This window comes from Agrilus planipennis, unplaced genomic scaffold, assembly GCF_000699045.2.
Source record: "Agrilus planipennis isolate EAB-ADULT unplaced genomic scaffold, Apla_2.0 scaffold17, whole genome shotgun sequence".
Lineage (NCBI taxonomy): Eukaryota > Metazoa > Arthropoda > Insecta > Coleoptera > Buprestidae > Agrilus > Agrilus planipennis.
Window position 1 is genome coordinate 111,583 of NW_020439021.1, and position 22,005 is coordinate 133,587.

The 22,005-nt window shown below is 31.7% G+C and overlaps 4 protein-coding genes across 17 annotated transcripts in view; 2 read left to right on the forward strand and 2 right to left on the reverse strand.

Annotated features, from left to right (window-relative positions):
• LOC108744427 (cytochrome b reductase 1) overlaps positions 1 to 8,599 on the forward strand; it is a 40,566-nt gene extending 31,967 nt beyond the window's left edge. For 2 of the 3 annotated variants that reach the window (XM_018480180.2, XM_018480183.2), the window contains 4 exons: positions 5,071 to 5,297; positions 6,824 to 7,032; positions 7,678 to 7,847; positions 8,249 to 8,599. In XM_018480180.2, coding sequence (XP_018335682.1) covers positions 5,071 to 5,297; positions 6,824 to 7,032; positions 7,678 to 7,847; positions 8,249 to 8,396 — 754 coding nt within the window. In that variant the 3' untranslated portion in view covers positions 8,397 to 8,599. The remainder of the gene's footprint in view (positions 1 to 5,070; positions 5,298 to 6,823; positions 7,033 to 7,677; positions 7,848 to 8,248) is intronic. The other variant, XM_018480181.2, reaches the window with a different exon arrangement.
• A 2,538-nt stretch (positions 8,600 to 11,137) lies between these two features.
• Positions 11,138 to 15,741, reverse strand: LOC108744370 (cytochrome b reductase 1-like). 4 transcript variants are annotated; one of them, XM_018480095.2, is made up of 5 exons: positions 15,562 to 15,741; positions 13,144 to 13,424; positions 12,770 to 12,972; positions 11,910 to 12,048; positions 11,138 to 11,441 (listed from the first exon to the last, which is right to left on the reverse strand). In XM_018480095.2, exons 1-5 carry the CDS (start codon positions 15,633 to 15,635, stop codon positions 11,434 to 11,436), a joined length of 705 nt encoding a protein of 234 aa, XP_018335597.1. In that variant the 5' UTR covers positions 15,636 to 15,741; the 3' UTR covers positions 11,138 to 11,433. The 4 variants fall into 4 exon arrangements, with proteins under 4 accessions (XP_018335597.1, XP_018335595.1, XP_018335596.1 ...); XM_018480093.2 differs by having other exon boundaries at positions 11,879 to 12,048; XM_018480094.2 differs by having other exon boundaries at positions 11,814 to 12,048.
• Positions 15,742 to 16,127: 386 nt separating this feature from the next.
• Positions 16,128 to 21,682, reverse strand: LOC108744368 (protein bric-a-brac 1-like). Of its 9 annotated transcripts, none has more exons than XM_018480092.2 (9): positions 21,556 to 21,682; positions 19,790 to 19,946; positions 19,465 to 19,662; positions 19,016 to 19,409; positions 18,846 to 18,914; positions 17,052 to 17,197; positions 16,588 to 16,804; positions 16,384 to 16,484; positions 16,128 to 16,315 (listed from the first exon to the last, which is right to left on the reverse strand). In XM_018480092.2, exons 3-9 carry the CDS (start codon positions 19,630 to 19,632, stop codon positions 16,241 to 16,243), a joined length of 1,170 nt encoding a protein of 389 aa, XP_018335594.1. In that variant the 5' UTR covers positions 19,633 to 19,662; positions 19,790 to 19,946; positions 21,556 to 21,682; the 3' UTR covers positions 16,128 to 16,240. The 9 variants fall into 9 exon arrangements, with proteins under 9 accessions (XP_018335594.1, XP_018335588.1, XP_018335587.1 ...); XM_018480086.2 differs by having other exon boundaries at positions 16,129 to 16,315; positions 19,790 to 20,064; XM_018480085.2 differs by lacking the exon at positions 21,556 to 21,682 and adding an exon at positions 20,245 to 20,360 and having other exon boundaries at positions 16,129 to 16,315; positions 19,790 to 20,064.
• Positions 21,683 to 21,727: 45 nt separating this feature from the next.
• The window catches only part of LOC108744371 (trafficking kinesin-binding protein milt), a 37,001-nt gene continuing 36,723 nt past the window's right edge, over positions 21,728 to 22,005 (forward strand). The window contains exon 1 of the mRNA XM_025976341.1: positions 21,728 to 21,818. The gene's annotated coding sequence lies outside the window, so the exon portion shown is untranslated. The remainder of the gene's footprint in view (positions 21,819 to 22,005) is intronic.

A 22,005-nucleotide genomic window follows, 5' to 3' on the forward strand; every position in this document is an offset into this window, starting at 1 on the left:
ATCTTATTGATCTCCATGGAGTTCTTTGTTCACTAATTCTTTCTACTGCCTCTGCATTTCTAACCTTCTCTATCTACGGTATCCTCATCATTCACCTGTAACACGACATTTCGAACACTTCTAACCTTTTCTTATCGATAACGCCCACCTCCCATGTTTCGCACCCGCACAGCGCCGCGTTCCAAACATACGCCTATACGAGAATCTTTTTCGAATTTCTAAATTGACCTTTCCCGAGCATAGAAATTACTTCTTTTTATTGTTGTCCCTGCGCTATCCTCTGCTTTATATCCCTACTACTCCTTTCATCCTGACTTATCTGACTTCCTAGATACTTAAAATCAGCCACTTCTAATCTTTTGTCTCCTATCTTTATGTTCACTCTTTCCCTACTTTTTCTTTTCTTGCATACCAGTAATTTCGTTTTACTTTTATTTATTTTCATATAATACTGTTTTGTCAATACCGCTTCCATTTCATTTAAAGCTATCTCTAACTCCTCCTCTTGCTAGATTTAATACTGTTATATCATCTGCAAATCTAACAATAAGCATACTATTCTTTTGTATATCTATTCCTACAGTTGTATTGTCTTTAATGATGTTTAATATGATTGAAAATAATTAATTAAGTAAAAACAATCAATATTTAATAAAAATGTTTACCAAACATTCAAGGATAATAGTAAATGTAATATAAAAATATATAAAGCCGTATTTTTATGTAATATATTCTGATAAATAAATCCTGCAGTAAAGATGCAAGTAGAAACTTCTTACAAAGCGTGACTTAATTTACAACATTCTCAATTGTTAGAAACGTAGCAGGCATTATACTTGTAAGAATAATTTATAGGTGTATGTATGTGTGTGTAGAATTAATTACACAATTACCTAACATGACATTAAATGATGAATTTTATACTTACTCTACTTAGGTATAGAAACAGTTGAAGCATATTTGTCGGTAAAAAATTCTTGTAATTCAGTGTATTTGAAAACGTTTATAAAAGCTTTGTAATTTACATACAATGTCTAGATTATTAGTATAATAGCAAATTTATAATGAAGAATAAAATTAAACGAACATTTAAGAGTTGAAAGTACCTATTAAAAATGGTATTTATGTAATAAAGTATTAAAGCTAATGTTACTAATTATATTATAAATAAAACAATTAGTTGAGGGTTATTTAAAGTCTGAATATTTTTTGGTAGTTATTTATCAATTAATAAGTTATTAATTTCTTTCAGGTAGACATTTCAGATCGTTTAAATATTTTGTGTTAAGCTTTCTATAACAAAGTTTGAAGGACCGAATTCTTTTTATTCGTTATATAGAGTTAAAAGAACGATCGTTTTGATACTTGACACTAATTGTAGAACAAAATAATAGTAATCCACTTAATTCTAAAACCAACACTTTTTCAGTAGCAATATTTTCGTCGACATAAAAAATTCTTTTAGTACACGGTCCAAATGTAGTATATTGTTTCGTTATAGAAAACGATCGTTTCGTTTTAGAGGATTAAACACTACGTATCATGAACGGTCTAGGTCAAGAGTGTTAAATTAGGCAAATGTCCCAAAATTATTCACTTCGTCATATTTTTATCAATTATGAATGCAAATTGGTAAAACTACTTCCTTACACTTTTATTAATGAACTCTTTTTCGGGATGTAACCTCCTATCGTCCTACAGGACTGTATCCTTGAAATCGTGCGGCATATATAGAAACCTTCTTGTAATAAAGGCTTTCCGAAATTCTTTAAGGTACTGGAGCATTTCGTATGATATATAATTATGAGATAGAAGTTATTAATTCTCATTTAATTGCATCATATATCATACCTACCATTGGGTTCAATGAGGCATTGACTAAATGCTAATTTAATATTTTGGTATTCATATACCACACTAAGAAAATATTTCATTTTTTCCTATCTGGATATATTAATCTCTCTCATTACAAGAGAAAATGTGCAATGAATTGAAACTATTTGCATTGTAAACTGTTCCAACGTTGAACTGCAAGATCATATCTTTCGATATTGTTCCTAGACAAAAGAAATAGATAACAATACTGTAAAAAAAATGAATTGTTACCATATATTTTAAGCAGGTACAATATGTGAAATATAGTTGACCTTTCCTCTTGCGTTATGTTGGTATGTACCCCCAGAAATTTAATATAATAAATTATTATTATAAAATTGAAACGGTCGTTAGTGAAACGTTGTCACAATTAATTACTGGCTGCACTAATTGCAAACAATTTTCAGCTTTAGCTTAAATTAACATCGCGTAAAAGAAAGGTAGTTACGTGCGATAGTGTTTAATTACTGTTACATGAACTAAAACACATGTAGTAGTTCAGAGCAAATATTTACCTTGTCGCATGACATGCACTGTGTACTTATTAATAAAAATTTTGTTGATGTCACAACCCTAACTGTGTCAGGAGCAATTAGTCATTTCTTAGAAGAGTTTTTAGATTATTGAAGCAAATATCTAAACGTACGTTAGGTAATAGCTGAAATATAACTTATTAACCGAAAGAAATCTATACGAGAACAAATGATTTTATTATCCCTTTACAAACATGTTAATGTAAACGTCAATTTGTGTAATAATAGTTACACCACTATTAGTTGCAGTTGTCCAGTTTAATTCGACCGACCTTTATTATAATAGATGTGAGAACGGATCTATTTTTTTGCAGACACTTGTATACATAACAGTGTAATAGTTAGAACAGACACATACTTGCGAAGGTATACTCATACCAGGTCGTACTAACTAACATCATTAATTTTATTTGCACAAATACACGATGTGCTTGTAATGCAATGTATACGTTCGTACATTGTGGAATCTGCCCACACAGTAATTTTTCCTTTAGGAGAATGAACTGGGCGGCAGTGTAATAATAAATTAATCAAGTACATTTGCTTATGTATAAATCACTAGTTAAGTACCTAAATGGAATGAGACGAAATTATTTTTTTAAATTTTTGAGAAAATTACATAACAATTTAATTATTCCATTTGTAAATCGTTGCCGAATTAAACAAAGTCAAAACGAAATATAGATAAGGTCCTTACTCAGAGGTGTAATCAAATACCAACACAGAATGTACAATTTGTATATAAACGTACCGATATTTCGTTACAAGAAAACTTTTAGTTTTCATGTGTTGTACAAAATATACATTGTGGTGGACTAAAAGATATAGTCAAAAAGGCTTAAAAAAACAATTTGAAAAACTGTATGTTGTTCCAATATGTGAAAGATCAGAACCAAAAAGGGGTTGCAAGTATTTTTTTGACATAGAAAGATTAAATAGCTCAAACCCCAACACCAAAACACGACACTTTAGTTGTCCGAATCACTTTTCGGTAACAAGGTAACCTTCTTTAGGGACTGAAGTTCAGTTCACTTCATTCATCGTCAGTTCACTTCAGTCCCTGGCGTTGGGGTTTGAGCTATTTTGTTTGTTCTGCAACAACCACCAAAGTTTTTACAATCTTCATATAGAAAGATTGATGCTGATTTTACATAAATACAATTATTAACAACCCCCCTCTTTACAAGAACGAGACGTGATGGCTGCAAAAAAGTTGCAAACTTTAAAAATGAGATGAGGAAATTCATTCTGTTCTTTGCTGAGATTAAATACATTTCCAAGTAGCAAAAAGTAGAAAATATTGTTAATATGCTGTATTAATAATGAAATATTGTGCATGTCTAGTTTAACTTTGCAAACCTTTTCTAACAGTGGAATCACTTTAAGTTGATTTATTAAACTTCAATTTAGACCATAAATAGAGGCAATCAACGTTACTATCTATCAGTTATAACGCTAGAAATACATAAATAGCTGCTGACCTGGCAGTTTCTAGAAACAAGTTGCTGGTGTTCAATTTGCTGCAACGAATAAATAAATATGTCTCTTTTTATAAAACCACATTATGGCTAAGTTAACAAATTCTTTACGAATAAAACAAATTACCTGATAAAAATGAATTTCCTTTATAAGCTTAGATAAAACCAAATATTTTATCATGTTTCAGAAAAGTTTTTAACGATTAATGTTGTTAGAGTAAGCCTGATTAGCATCCGAGCTTTATCCGGGTTTATTTCTATATTGGTATTTGATATTTGGTCCTAATCAGGCATTGAGAACCCTTCTACCACATGCCCTATTAAGACTGATGTGGTATTGATGTTGTACTGATTGCCTGGTTGGACCTAAATGTTCTAAGGAGTTAAATTACGTTCCTGATACGAATCCAAGCAAAATTATCTTATCTGGGTCCTATTAACTGAAGTCAGACATGCCGTATAGGAGTAACCCTAAAATTTGTAGGAAATGAGCAAATAAAAGCCGTCTTGTGAAGCTTAAGGTCTATTTTATTGTATTGAAGCTTATTTATAAAAAGTTTGACAAAATCATCACCAGTGGCACAATCAAGAGTTAATTATTTTTATTATTTCATTACCGCACTTATCTGTACTTTTTTCTTTGTTGCTTTGAAACTAGTGAACGATTGCTTATGATGATAGAATACCTCCTACAATAATTACAATGACATATTTACAACAATCATGTATTCGTATAACAATTCATTCATATTTATACCATGTCGCATGCATTCAAAAATAGAATTTAAATAGTAGGACAAAAGTGGGCTGTAGTACCGTGAATAGACGATTTGTATATCGTCAGAAATCCTTGTGGAACCGAAATTCAACTTTCATCTACACTGTTATTCAAATTGTGATATTTTATCATTCGTTCGCAATTGATCAACTATTTTTTTATTTGCATTAAACACAGGTTTAGTTAATAAATAAACCAGTATCTACTGAAGATTTTGTAATTGTCCTTTCCACATGTACACACTTGCCAAGATTACCCAAGTTGAATTACGCATACATATCACGGGGTGTTTGTTGCAATAAAATTAAAAAGAATAGATGAATACAAAATTGCACTATAATTTTACATTTCTTTTCCTTTATGACAGCAGCCATAAAGAGAACTTAAGATTTTTCTTTTGTTTCAGGCACAGCAGGCATTACGAGGAGGAAAATGAATGGGGTTGCGCCAACTGGTTTGAATACACCGTGGTGGTTGTGTTTTCAAGTGTGTTACTGTTAGGAGCTTTAGCTCTTACACTTTTCTGGGTCATCTACTACAGAGATGGTTTCGCTTGGCGAGATGATGTTAGCAAACAATTTAATCTACATCCCGTTCTCATGGTTGCTGGATTTATCACATTTAGCGGATTCTGTAAGTTAATCGATGTAATTAAATCAGTGGAATGTTGCTACCGAATTGCTATTTAGTATAAACCATGTCTGATTAATATTCTGGAATATATGGAGGGTAATATCTGGAGGCACTATAGAGTACATCCCGTTATAGCATCACAACGCAAGGGATGTAAAAAGTATGTACAAAAAGTACTGCAGTTAACGAGCCGTTAATAATTGAGAACAGTTACCGCGTCGTCTTATCGGCTTTCGAAGAAACACACATACCTATTCGTGACTTTCGCAACAGCTGATACGTAGACAAGTCAATTGTACGCAATTATTACAATGCATATGGACGGTGCAATGGAAATGCATCACTCGAATACGCGTCATCGTTATCTTTGTCGGAGCAGTTGGGACTTTAGGTGTTACTACCCTCATGTTTATGTACATATCACTGAGTGGTGCGAGGTGGCTCATTCTATATCCTTTTCATGTGCTTTTGTTTCCCTTATTTTTTCCGGAGTACCAATCAGATATGTGAATACATAAATTTGGAAGTCCTTGGAAAAAGCGTTCTCGTTTAATTAGTCAACTGACTAATCGTCAGGCAATTACTAAAAAAAGTATATATTAAGAAATTAGGCAGATTAACATACTACTTGAAGGGTTACAAGAGTTTCTTTTTAACTTTTTAAGAGAATAATAAATTTTTTCGACAAACAAAACATAGATTACACCTAACTGCGTTCTAAAACTTTAATAGAAGCTACGATAGTTTTTGTTACAGATAAAACAAACATTGTTTATATTTACATTTATATTTTTCTAATAGTGGCAATTTTTCTAACAAATATAAATATTTATTTTCTTGCTTTAATAACACTAATTACCGTGTTATTTAATTATCTGTTGTTCTGCTCATACCAAACCCTTTTTTTAGTCCCCGCTAGGAAAGAATGCGAGCTCTTTCTCGAGAGAATTGATGCTATACACGCAAACTTTTAGAAAAATTACCGACTTATTTTCAGACGAACATAAATGTAACCTAATAAATTCCTGAGGGCATGAGTATATTAGGGACGCCATTCACATCAGTTGAAATTAAAACTTGACAAAGAAAATGCTCTCATTACTGCAACTTAACAAATCAAGATGATAGCATGTTTTGTTTATTCCAAATTTCTTTGTATTATAATCTGTAAAAATTTTAGGCATACTTTCTGGTAATGCTAATAATATTATATTTAGTAAAGTTTGCTAGATATTGTTAACCAAATGCATAAATATATCGTAGTTTTAAAAATGTTCGGCACCTCCACCAAAAGCGATTTCGATTTATTATTGTTAATTTTTGTGATTTAGGAGACCTAAAACGAAAATATTTTCGTTCCAAATATTTAGGATTTTCATACGGGTTTTTGACACTCAAAGTGTGATCCTTGGTACCAGAATACAAAGAATTTACTTTAAGTTTTAAAACTTGCATTATCTTGTGAAAAACGCTGTCCCTAATATAGATCCTCGAATCTAACATAATTTCTTTTTTTTTTCTTTCAGCCGTCCTACTATACCGTATTTGTCGTTGTTGTCGCCGAATTTATGTGAAACTTCTTCACACGATATTCCACGCCCTAGCCATTCCATGTGTTGCCATAGGCTTTTTGGCTGTATTAGATTCGCACAATTTAGCCGAACCACCCATTCCAAACTTCTATTCAATCCACAGCTGGCTAGGCCTCGTTACAATGGGCCTTTTCGTTATTCAGGTAAGTTCCGAAATAAACAATCAAGAAATAATTTCAATGAATACAATACTTTCGACATTAATTTTATTCGACACTTCTTTCTTTAACTAAGAAATTATTTTGGGTCGGTTACAAGCTTATTTTTTGACTATTTGGCAAGAAATTTAGATTGAATTTGAAATAAAAGCAAATTTATGTAAACAATGATTTAGCTAATATATTATCTTATGCTGTTAGAGCAGAAGGATTAATTTCAAAATTTAGGTTATCATCAAGCAGGATCGTTGGTTCTTGATGTTCTAGAAGACGTTTGCTAACTGAACGTCTCGTTTGACCTACATATATCAACTCGTAATTATTACACTATCTTTCTGTTTTACTATGCCAATTCTTTTTTCAATTAAACTAGACTAAACTAATGCATTATGGGTTTCGCGGTATTGACAAAACAGTATTGTAGGAAAATAAATGAAAGTAAAACAAAAATACTGGTATACAAGGGAAGAAAAAGTAGGTAAAGAGCGAATATAAAGATAGGAGACGAAAAATTAAAGAAGTAGCTGATTTTCGGTATCTAGGAAATCGACTTACAATATTACAATAAAAAATGATAGATACAAATAGGTACGTAGATTGAAGTTATGTATACGGATGTTTTTCTTTCAGTTTGTAATTGGCTTCTTCAGTTTTCTGGTTTTACTTTGTTGTGAAGGAGCTACCGCAGCTTTTCGAGCGGCTCTTGTGCCAATTCACGCGTCTTTCGGACTTACGACATTCGTCCTAGCTGTTGCTTCTTGTCTTACCGGTCTAACCGAAAAAGTAATATTCACACTTGGGTAAGTATTTCTTTTCAATAGCCACAAACATTCCAAAACAATTGAGCTGGTTGCGTAGGTATGAAGGTTTTTGTGCAAAATAATACATAATTGCTCATTATATATTACAAGACTTTCTTCCTTCCTTACTAATAAAGTAAGAAACAAAAACTTGATCTGTGGTAGACATTTTTGGATACAAATTACTTTACTGTGATTAACGAATTTTTTATGAAAACAATAATAGTTGATTATAATTTGAATATTCTCGTCCCAATATTTTAAAATTCAAAGAGTCTAGCAAAAGGGCGATGGCCAAAATTAATAAACAAAAATGTTTTATTAATTTAGAATAATTATAGTTGCAGTTACTTAATGAAGTTTATACTATAGAAACGATATCAAATTGCGATTTATTTTAGAAATGCTTATTCAAGTTGGCCCGAGGAAGGAATAGTTGTGAACACGTTGGCCATGGTGCTAGTGGCCCTGGCCATTTTGGTATCGTTTGCAGTACGCAGTCCCGTTCTACACTCAAACACGAAAGTGTACGTAACAGAAAGATTATAGGACAAGGTGTTAAGTGTTGATGGTGTTTTAGATTGTAAAAGAACTAGCAGTTTACAGGACATCGACGAGACCAAGGATCGCTTCTAAATGCCAAAATATCAATTACTAAAGACGTTTTGTATACCGAAATAAATGTCTCTGTATTTGACAACACGATGGTACCAAGCTGCATGCCTCAATATTATATTATATTATATTGTATANCTGGAATTCGTTCGTTCCGAACGCGTTTTGGACAATGTTTCGATTGGCGGAGTTCATTTCGTGAGCACTAATCATGTGCCTTCTAAGATACAAGTCCGTTTTGAATGTTTTTCGGCACACGTGACATTCGACATATGTCGGAAAATGTATCAGTTTCATGTGCTGTCGTAAATTGGATAGGTTGCTGTAAACTCGTCCGCATTCGGAACACGGCCTGGGATCTAGCGAGTGAAGTTTGCGATTGTCTGTGCCTGCAACAAATTAAAGAAATGAGCGACTCGTTGCAAGCACAAAGTAGACCGCAGAACAAAAAGAAAAACGAAAAACAAAATAAATTTTGAAACCGTATCGCGTAGTACCGTTATTTTCATAATGCAAACACGAAAACAAAAAGAAATGACATGAAAATTAAAAGGCTAAAGCTTTCACGGCCTGCGTTATCTGAAGAAAACCTTTATATTTGGACTTGATGACTGTGACCTAGGGTTAGCTCCCTCTAACTCTGGACTACAGCCATCAAGTTCAATATCGAGCTTTCTTCTTCAAACAGACGATAATAAGATTTATTTAGTTAAGATTTACCCCACCAATAATTTTTATTTTTAAGGCAATCTAGAAAACAATATTCAGTACCTATATATTTATCGATGTCATATACCACTTCGTATTTAATATATAATAATATTACTATCGTAGGTAGGTATATAAACGATTAAACGTAGACAGATACTGTCCATTCACTTAGAGAATGGTACACATACTTTAAGAAGTTATTTATGGCGCCTGAGGCTTACGATTGGACTTTGATCGGAAACATCTGACGGTAAACGAACTGTATTCGTTTGTGCGTATCCCCACGCTGTCCTTTTCTCTAAGAGAACGGACAATAGTAATTAGGCTATGTATTCGTAGGGTAGCGTGTCATATAGGCAGTATGGTAGGTCGCAACTTTATCATTCAAGTGTTGTATATAAAATAAAATAGAACTGTGTGCTGTAACTGGCACATTTATATACATATGTGCTTGTGTTGCATTTATATATAATTAAATCAATAATTAATAAGTTATTTAATTTCGAACACGGAGCTACGATTTATTGATGTAATGGAGGTAAAGAGGTACCTTTGTTGTTTGACAAGGGACCAAAATTGTCCCTGTGGTACAAAAGAAAACTATATACTAACGATAAAACAATTTGTTTAATGTCAATTTTTCTTAATTTTTCCGTTTTTACAAAAAAAAAATCAAAAACTGAACTCGATCGAATGATTCAATTAAAATACAGCAATACTTATTAGCAAATTTCTATCGATTTAACATGGACTTAGTATTGTCCTTTTTCTTATAAATTAATAGACTTTATTTAAAGCGAAAATGTGGTTTGAAAAGCTTGGAATTTTGCTCAAAAAGTGTATACCCAAATCGCGAAATCTGATGACTTTATTTTCTCGTAATTTAAAAAATAAACTACGCATTTTTATACGTAATAATTAATGCCTAAAACATACGATAATGCAATAACAATTAAGCTTCTTGACAAGAAAAAAGTACCTAATTCGAAGTATAATCAAAACGTTCCATGACATTAAATGATGAATTTTTTGCTTTAAATTAAGTTTTGCAGGTCCATTAGCAACAACCAGACAGTAAAAAGGCGCTTTTATTTTTTGTTATTGCTTATTTATTTATGGGTAATTGTTTTCACAGAAAAAGACAAAAATCTCAAAATACGTATTTGTCTATTTTTGTTGATTTCATGTATCAGACGATGTTTTCAGCGTGTCCGTCGACATCCTAGTTAGCCACGTGTAGTTTTTTAACAGTAATTATGAACCTTATAATTAATTAGAGGGACTTTTTAAAAATATTTTTACCCAAATGAAAATTACTGAAAATAGAACGCGTGAAATTAAAAATATCATTAACTATTATTAATTGATTTTTCACAGTTAACCAGTACAAAGTCTATTTACATTATTGTATATGTATATATAATAAATATNATTTAGCGCAATTTTTTAAAATTTATACACTTTTTATTGCAATAATTGAAAATGGAAAATTTAGAATCTTTCTTCTACTTCTACTGCCTACAATCAAATTTGTAAATAGACTTCGTGTAGTTTTGATGTCATTATAGAATGTAAAGGGATGATGAAATGTGAAAAAGTGGCAAAAAGATGTTATCTCTTTAATACTCTGTCTGTCTGTCTGTCTCTGTATCTATTTAGTAATTATATATTAATTACATTATAAAGTAACGTAAATTTTATCGTTGTGATGTACGCATATAAAACACTTTGTATTAGTGATGTTGTAAGAGTTTGTTTTTTTAGTAAAATGTAATATTTACTCAATTTCAAGTTTGTGTTATCTTTTTCTGTCCCCTAAAAGTGTTTGGCGAAATATTGTTTTCGATTTTGTTTAATAAATTATAAATATTACATCGTTCAAGCATGGTTTTATTACACTACAATAAATAAAAATGATATAACCATCAGGTAAGTTGTTTTAACAATAATTTGTTATTGTTAAATATTTGCGGTAAGTATTCAAAAATATTAGTCAAAGATATTACATTTAAAAAATACATAAAGTTTCACAAAGAAAAATTCACGTTCTTCTGTATTGAATAATCAGGAGCGTTAATTTATCTCCTACCCCACAATCGACTTAGGACAGCATATGTTACCAATATTCCACTAAGAATAAGGGCAGATATGTAGGCGTTAGCGATATATACTCTTTTGTTTTTTACATCCCTTGAATCAGTTTCAAATATATAAGGTGTTATGTTTCTATTACGCAGAATTGCTGTACCACTGTATCTTGTCATTTTTCTAAACAATAATTAATAACAATTAATATTATATATAAAAGAAAAAGAGCACAGTGCAAAGTAGTATTACGTAGTTAGTATCAGAAATTTCTTATGCTGAAGTGTAAGATGTGTTGCATACCTATTTACAAACAATTTCCTTTAAATTTAATTCTTCAAACGGTGAAACAATGATACTAACAGTTTCGAGCTCACAGTGACTGATAGGGGGGAAGAACTAGAGTAATTTAAAAGAAAGTTAAATAGTTACAATTAACAACCCCAATGAGCAGCGACTTTTTTGGCAATTAAAAATAAATATACCAGAAATAAATTCGGTTTTACCATACACACATCACTGGAAATAGAATTGATGGTACTGAATTTAACTCACCGTAGGGGCTAAGAATATCAGTGTTGGGAAAGTACAAGTAAAACGTTATTGTTGGTAATACTAACTGAGCTTTGGACATCATTGTCCTTACCATACCAGAAACAGCAGTGGCTACTGCAACCCAAAAGGCTCCAATACCAAAAGCAGCATGAATCGGTCGACAGCTTGCACGTAAACAACATGATATTGGACCGCAAGCGAGAAGAACTATAAATTTCAAAATTCCAAATACCACCTAGACAAAAACATTTAACTAAAGTGGAACTGTTTTACAGTATCAGGATGTAAAAATAACAATCCGAAGGATCCAAATCACTTCTCAAAACTGTTCATGTTCAATTTATTTTATATATTTTTATAAAAACAATTCCGGAAGGTAAGTATTTGACACCAGGCTCAAAAACCGTCAGTACCATGACATTCCACGTACATTTGTACATGATAATCACCTCTCAAAGACTAGCAAATACCTTCAATCTCACAAGAATTTTACAAGAGTTTATTCGTGTTCAATTATTTTATATATTTTAGAAAAAGTACTGTCCCAAAGTACCTAGTTAATACCGCACTCGAAAGCCGTTTGTATCATGAAATTCAACGTACTCTTTTACATAATTATCACTTCTTACTTTCATCTCACAATTATTTCACGAGCGCTTTTCATGTTTAAATTATTTTATATATATTAGCAAAAATAATGTCACAAACTACCTATTTGATACCATACTCGAAAACTACGAGATTCTACGTACTTTTTTTTTAATATTACTACTTAACGCCTAGTAAAGCTCCCACTAATTTGTGGAAGTGATTTACTGGATCAAAATGTAAAAAAATAAGAGCCTACTTTCAATTAATGAAAATTTTCTAGGATGACGATTGGCATTTTAACAAAATTTGGATCTTTTTTAAGGTATTACTGATTTAACTTTTTTAGTTACTTATATAGAAATTACTTCGGCTAGAAACAGCGCTATGGCAAGCAGTCCCATCCAGCTATGCGCCGAAAAGAAGTGCTTTTTCTTTTCATGTTCTTTTATCTCGTATGCCAGATAAGTAGCTAGTCCAATAAGAACTCCTGCACCGATGATAACTACCAAATGAATTACTCTCATGCCAGCTCTATCACAGCAATTTGAAATTCGAAATAAAGTAATGGCTATAATAAAATTAGAAGCGTGTAAAATAGATTTCATTTTTGCGATTAGCTGACAGGTATCATACCTTTAATTCTTTAATGCAAGATTAATTACCAACTAATTTGAATCAGTACGATGCCTCATTGCCAGTAAAAAAGGTTACAAGAATTTAATATACATTGGTCACTCACCAATTCCCGTCAACGTGATGAAACCGAGGGTTTCTAAAAAACTGTGCATATTCATGCTGGCTTCGTTAGTTTCACTTTCCGGGGTTGATAGTTTTCTCCAACGAAATCCTACACCGTAAGTGTTGAGATAATATCCTATTAATGCCGCGGCGCCCAAGAAAGCAACAGCAGCAAGGATTACAATGAAGATGAATTCAACCCCACCGAATGTGCTAAAACAACCCCGACGACTTACACAGTACGGTGGGGCTTTGCGACATGCATCTATACAATCTTCATCTCTGCAAAAAAATTAAAATTAGTACAGACCTTTAAGGACACTCTAAAAAAGGTTCAAAACTCAATCTTAGCATTAGGTCTTAAACATAAATTATTTTAATACTTTAATAGATATAGTGCAGGTAAGTTGCTTTTGGCACCATGACATTTTACGTACATTTTTATATAATTATCGCTTATCAAGGTTTAGTAAATACCTTGCAATTCCAAACAATTATTATGATCAAACTATTTTTTAAGTTTTACAGAAAGAATGCCGGAAAGTTCCTGTACCTTAGCATGTAATTACCACTTGTAAAAACGCTTCCATCTCTGAATAATTTCACTAGCGATTTTTCATGTTGTATTACATTACATATTTCAATAGAAATAATGTCGGAATGTGCCTATTTGACACCGTACTTGAAAACTGTTGGTACCATGAGATTCAGCGTACTTTTTTACGTAGTTATCACTTTTCAAGGTTTAGTAAATGCATTCCATCTACGAACAATTTCACGAGCGCTTTTTCATGTCGCATTACGTACATTACATATTTTAATAGAAATAATGCCGGAATGTGCCTATTTGTCATCGCATATGAAAACCATTGGCACCATGAGATTCAGCGTACTTTTTTACATAGTTATCACTTTTCAAGGTTTAGTAAATGCCTTCCATTGAGGAATAATTTCACGAGCGCTTTTTCATGTCGTACTACATTACATATTTTAATAGAAATAATGCCGGAATGTGCCTATTTGACCCCGCATTTGAAAACTGTTGGCACCATGATATTCAGCGTACCTTTTTACATAGTTATCACTTGTCAAGGTTTAGCTGATACCTTCCATCTCGGAATAATTTCACGAGCGCTTTTTCATGTCGTATTACATTATATATTTTAATAGAACTAATGCCGGAATGTGCCTTTTTGACATCGCACATGAAAACTGTTGGCATCATGATATTCAGCGTACTTTTTTACATAGTTATCACTTCTCAAGGTTTAATAAATGCCTTCCATTACCGAATAACTTCACGAGCGCTTTTTCATGTCGTACTACATTACATATTTTAATAGAAATAATGCCGGAATGTGCCTATTTGACCCCGCATTTGAAAACTGTTGGCACCATGATATTCAGCGTACCTTTTTACATAGTTATCACTTGTCAAGGTTTAGCTGATACCTTCCATCTCGGAATAATTTCACGAGCGCTTTTTCATGTCGTATTACATTATATATTTTAATAGAACTAATGCCGGAATGTGCCTTTTTGACATCGCACATGAAAACTGTTGGCATCATGATATTCAGCGTACTTTTTTACATAGTTATCACTTCTCAAGGTTTAATAAATGCCTTCCATTACCGAATAACTTCACGAGCGCTTTTTCATGTCGTACTACATTACATATTTTAATAGAAATAATGCCGGAATGTGCCTATTTGTCATCGCACATGAAAACCGTTGGCACCATGAGATTCAGCGTACTTTTTTACATAATTATCACTTCTCAGGGTTCAGTAAATGCTTTCCATCTTCGAATAATTTCACGAGCGCTTTTTCATGTAGTATAACAGTACATATTTTAATAGAAATAGTGCCGGAACGTACCTATTTATCACCGCACTTCAAAACCGTTGGCACCATGAGATTCAGCGTACTTTTTTATATAGTTATCACTTCTTAAGGTTTAGCAGGTACCTTCCATCTCGGAATAATTTCACGAGCGCTTTTTCATGTTGTATAACATTACATATTTTAATAAAAAATAATTCCGGAATGTGTCTATTTGTTATCGCACATGAGAACCATTGGCACCATGAGATTCAGCGTACTTTTTTACATAGTTATCACTTCTCAAGGTTTAGTAAATACCTTCCATCTCGGAATAATATCACGAGCGCTTTTTCATGTCGTATTACATTACATATTTTAATAGAAATAATGCCGGAATGTGCCTTTTTGACACCGCACTTGAAAACTGTTGGCACCATGAGTTTTAGCGTACTTTTTTACATAATTTTCACTTCTCAGGGTTCAGTAAATGCCTTACATCTTCGAATAATTTCACGAGCACTTTTTCATGTTCACTTTATATTACATGTTATAGCAGATTGTATTTTTTTTATTACTGGTAAATTTTACTTACTCATCTGAATCTTCACAGCAAATTTCTGGATAATTTCTTACCCTATGGCTGTTACATGTGTTAAAGGAACACATTTTAACCCCTTTTTAAATACAAAAAACTGTAAATGTCAATCTATTCTGACAAAAAAATACAATAAATGTAAAATTGGGAGAGGAAAAAAGTAATTATAACCAAAATAAAAAATTCAAGTTCCCAATTCCAGTTTCAAAACACCCTTATACTTTTAGTCATGTGGACAGTAGCACGGTAAACTTTTTACATGTTTTTAACTTTTTTCAGCATATACACACATGTACCTTTCATTTGATATCACTCATAACTCCATAACAAATACACTCCAAGAAAATACATGCACCCTTATAACGTGCGTTTTAGTCGTGCAAGTGCGACCAATCGTCCCGTACTCTTTTCAAATGAACATAGAATGCCGGGACTTTTAATTTGTTACATGATAGGTACATCTATCTGTAGCAAAAGCTACTATTTAAATAGTATTAAATACTTTTACATTTTTGGTAATTCAGAAATAAAACAATCTTTTATAAATATACCTTTTTATTTGTAACAACTAAAAACATTGTAAACATAACACATGTATATATCAATAAATAAACTCTAAAATCACTTGCAGTAATATAGAAACTAATAATTTGGTAAACACAAATCTACTATTCAACTAAAATCCTAACAAAGTATCTTCTTTGGGACTGTTTACATTTTCTACGTGCCCTGCAAATTGCTCTGTTGATCTCTGAAAAAAACAGAAACCTAAAAAAGTTACGCTTCAATTTCTTTTTCGTCTTACCCAAAATACCTAACTGCTTTCATTTTAAAAGCTGTCGAATTTTCTTTGCATTTATATGCTAAAACTTGCTTAATTCTACTAACTTCAACCATTGGAAAACGATTGGCAACGTATGCTAAAAATAAAAAGAAGTTCTTTAAAATCATCATAATTAAAATCAACTGTTGAAACATCACATCATCAGTAGATGTAAATGTGGAAACGATAAAAGGACTTACAGATTATAGCTTGTACTTTGGCTCGATCTAGAGCAGGTTTCACAGGTCTTTCCCCATTTCCCGCCCTGCTCCATCTTTGGCCTGTTACTGAACATGTCGCTAACTCAGCTGGACTAAATAAAATAGTCGCTAATCCTCTCGTCAGTTTTCTATAATCGCTCCATTTAACGCTACGCAATTGATCTTCGTATATTTCAACCCCTTCGCCAAGTTTCACCTTATAAATGACAACATTTATAAAACCCTATAACTATCATAAAATAACAAAACAACTGTATACCAATCTAAATAAAACACTAAACTCCAAAACTCCAGAAAACGTTTCGTTTCGACGCCCAAGGTACCTTCTTCACTTAGACCTTAGATACTGAAAAGCGTTTCAGATTGCTATTTTGTGAAAATTTGGAATTTAGTGTTTTAATTATTTTCTTTTTCACAATCCTCTATTTGATTTTATTGCATACCAATCTGTTTCGTTTTTCACCCTCATTCCCTGCAGGGGGTAATTCTTTATATTCGGTATCAATCGACAATTCTTCGTTAAATTTTTCAGACAGTGGAAGCCAATGATTATAAGATGGACGATGTCTTCTGATAATACGATCATATTCTTAACACAAAAAAAAAATAATAAATCAAAAGTCGATTTATTATAAATGAGCACAGGTTTAAAGAAGATTAATTAAAATAAAATAAGAATAAACTTATTGAATTTACTCGTGGCCAATGTTATCACAACACAAAATAGATACAACGTTATTAAAATTTGATTATTTTATTAACAAAAAAATAGGTATAAATTGCACAAAATTTCCGTCAATACCTGGTAAATTAATACTATCATTATGTATATAGAACAGTCTTGAAATGTCTTGAACTTAGATTACGAAATAAAATGTGAATAATTGTATAAAATATAGCAAAAAAATATTAATTAATTTAGGAATCACATTTGAAAAACGTCTTATTACATGTTTTTGTCATCACCAACGTTATAATACTGATATTCACAGGAATTGTTGAAATTATTCAAAAAAGAATTTGGGTTGGTCTCTTCGCTCCTGACAGTACCATTACTGTTATTATTATTATTAGTATTACTATTATTACTTAAAACAAAATTATGATTATTAAGTACAGATTTGTTGTTATCAGGCTGGAATTCGTTCGTTCCGAACGCGTTTTGGACAATGTTTCGATTGGCGGAGGTCATTTCGTGAGCACTAATCATGTGCCTTCTAAGATACAAGTCCGTTTTGAATGTTTTTCGGCACACGTGACATTCGACATATGTCGGAAAATGTATCAGTTTCATGTGCTGTCGTAAATTGGATAGGTTGCTGTAAACTCGTCCGCATTCGGAACACGGCCTGGGATCTAGCGAGTGAAGTTTGCGATTGTCTGTGCCTGCAACAAATTAAAGAAATGAGCGACTCGTTGCAAGCACAAAGTAGACCGCAGAACAAAAAGAAAAACGAAAAACAAAATAAATTTTGAAACCGTATCGCGTAGTACCGTTATTTTCATAATGCAAACACGAAAACAAAAAGAAATGACATGAAAATTAAAAGGCTAAAGCTTTCACGGCCTGCGTTATCTGAAGAATTGGACTTGATGACTGTGACCTAGGATTAGCTCCCTCCAACTCTGGACTACAGCCATCAAGTTCAATATCGACCTTTCTTCAAACAGACGATAATAAGATTTATTTAGTTAAGATTTACCCCACCAATAATTTTTATTTTTAAGGCAATCTAGAAAACAATATTCAGTACCTATATAACATTTTGACTAAATCACAACTAATATAGGCAGCACACAATACACTATAATTGTCCTAATGAGTATAAAACTTTGGTTTATCAGAATATTGTGGTATTCCCGTAATTTAGTGATTCAGTTACATTAATTTTTGAAGAATAATGATATGAAAAGACAATTCCATTTCCTAAATTTGCAATTTAACGTCTAATATGGGATACAATTATTTAGTTAGTACTTATGACAAAAACATGAAACTTGGCTTAGCTCGTTTACCTGGTAATGACTTTTAAGTTTATTATTAAATTTTTTTTTTATTAATTAAGAATGCACTGGCCGTTATTAATATAATTTGTGCAATAAAATTGAAAACAAAGAGAATTAATACTTAAGAAGTAATATTCTTGTGATTTATATGTCAGTTACTAAGAATGGTACTTATCAGTTGAAATAGATATAATTTACCAAAATTTTTCGATTTTTAAAAAAATGCTTACCTTGGGAAATACCCGAAATATTTCCTTTTGGTGAAAAACTACAGTTCTGAGGAATAATTTCCATTCCAGCTAAAAATAACAAACAATATTATCAAAATACTAAACAATTTAAGTTATAATAAAGAAAAAGAACTAATTAATTACAATTCCATGTAACGTAGTATTCTTACCTGGCAAATCTGCCATATCAGTCAAAGCACAGTTTCTATTTTTTCCTTCTTTGGTTTCATCATCACTTAAATAATCTGGCATTTCAACCTTGGGCTCAAAAGCCTCAAAGGACATATAATTCCTAATATCATTTTGTAATGCAAATGGATTTACATTGATACTGTCATCCTTTGGCAGGTCTCTAATGATTGGTGAATTAATATAGGCCCTATCATTTTTACAAAGTCGTTTACTAGTTGGAGATCTGTTAGGACTTAAAGAAAAATTAAAATCTTGACTAGAAGTTACAGTACTACTTGAGGATTCTTGTGTTTTAGTTGTTGACACTTGCTTATTATTTGAATGCAACAGTGTCTTAGAAGATGATGGCTGGGGATTAAGAAATAAACCATTCTAAAAATTGATGCAGTTTAGGGAAGATATTTATTGGATAATGTAAGGAATTTACCTCTTCTTTTGTACAGTCTAAATTTGAAGAAGTATCAGTGAGCCCTCGAATTTTAAGTGACTCAGCTGTTTTAAGAAATGCTGAAAGTTGTGCTTGAGCTACGTTTACTTCACCAGCATACATAAATTCCATCAAAGCAACTATGTGCTGAGCTTCCACGTCTCTCATAAAAATTATGGGGTGAGGACAGGGATTACTCTGTAAAATCCCGATTTTAAATATCTTAATTAATTACCAGTTCTACCAACATTAGTAATATTATATTTTAATGATGGGGTACAAAGTTTATTTTCTGATAAACTTATATTATTTTCGTAAATATTACCTTAAAAAGTTCCTTGAAAAACGGACTACATGCAGATAAAACAATTTTGTGTGCCTGAAGTCGTTGACCCTCGCAGGCAATAGTAACGTCTGTAAAATCTTCATCATCGCGAAGAGTTTCAAATTGTGAGGTGATATTTGCTTGAAAGTTGTTCCATCTTAAACAGAATTGCTGCTCGTCAGCTGTACACATACTTCGTCAAATTTTTCTTAAACCGCCACTACACATTCAAGGATTTTGTTATACGAACAACACTTCAAGGAAGACATCTAAGACTTAAAAATAAACTACCTTTTAATTTTAATCAATATACTTTCTTCTGACCAACTAAGAAAAAGAACATCCCTACAATTTTTAACTATGGTGGCTAAAAATAGCTATAAATTTTACTTGCAAATTTCTTACATTAAATTTAAATAAATTCGCTAGTACTTTTAAAAGCTTTCTTGCATTACCATTTTTCCAAACTATTTTCTATGTTCATGCTTATAAAACACACTCATGAGACATGAGCATGAACAGGGATGTACAAATTTAACCTAAGGATATCCAAAACATTTTAACATTTCTGTGATTCAATTTAACGTAGAAAAAGATATGTTTGCTGTTTTCTTGAAATCAAATAATCGAACAAATGCCTTTATTTGTTTAAATTTTAATGATGTACACGTACAGCATGTTTTAAAATAAAATAAAATCGTAAAATTGTATTATAATTCTGTGGATAAGAACTAAACTTCAATTTAATTCAATGATGTCGTTCATAGTTCACCGTTAATAAGATAGATAGCACTAATGGTCAGGATTGGCTGAATGACTAACAGAGATAATGATTAACTTCAGTTTTGAAAGAAGTTAACCGAAAATGACGTTCGCAGGCGTTCACGGCTGTTTCTATTAAACTAATTTAACTGATAAAAACGGTTTATGTGGCAGTGATAGTGCGGCATGAAAATAAAAAGACGAGATACGTAAAGTGTTTCATTAATTAAAGAACATTTCCAGTTAAACATTTGTGAAGTTGCTTGACCTTAGGTGTCCAGTTATGAAATGTCAGAAAGTAAGAAATGTTTTTTATTTTTAAATGCTTGGATTATGTCATACATTTCAAAAATTGTTAAATTCCTTTGAATACAAGAAATAATAGTCCCATTCTACCTTGCCTATGTTTTTCTCTTTACCTTTTCATTATTTAAATAATTGCACTTGATACATTCTCTCGACGTAAATTGAACAATTACTGAATTAATTAATTGCCGCAAAGTATATGAGTAATTTCTATTTATAATACCTGCAAGAGTACTAAACAATTTAAAAAATAATTTTCTCTATTTTGTGGAAAATATATTCCACCAAATTCAGAAATCAATGATGCACCTACGTAATTATTAATATTTAATTTTTATTGTTAATTAATGTTTTATTTTCTTAAGTACCGATTAATTGTTGTTAAAAATGCTTTATTTTATTTTTTAATTAAGTGCAGTGAGTATAACTTCTTCTTCAATGATATTACTTAATTATTTGTATAATTATGTGAGTACTAGACCTGATTGATTTAAATTAAACTTATTCTGTGATTAAATTTACGTAGATTGCAAAGTTATTCTTCATAAATTTGACTGAACATTAGTAAGGAATATTATCAGGTTTGTCACAATGTACACTAACAATAAAACCATAATCAGTTGAAAGCTACGTTAAAGGTTTTCCTTCACTGATTACAAACTGCAAACATTAAAAATTGCAATATGATAACTACTTACATAGACTGAAAACAATGGGTATTTTTGGACGCAAAGTATCAATGTGCGTTTGTTGTTATAAGGTTGCAAAATTTGCATTTTATCGTTAAAATATCCAGCGATTTTATTTACAGAATATTTTTCTTTAATTTAGGCAGCCTTAGGACTGCTATTCTTTTGATAAAGGTGCATCGTCAAGCTGGACACCAGGGCGCAGGGGAGCAGCGCCCAGTGCGCGCAAACCCATACCTCTGTTCCTACAAAAGATCAAGAAACTTTAACAGGTAATTATTTTTAATATGATTTTTACTTATAATTCTGTTTTGACATATCATTTTACTTTAAAATTGAAGTAGATATAGCCTTTCTCTACCGAATGTTCTTTTTTCTAATAAAATAAAATGTACAAACCATTTTTTTTATACATTTAATTAATACAAATGCTATATTTTGTTACGCAATTTAAAAGAA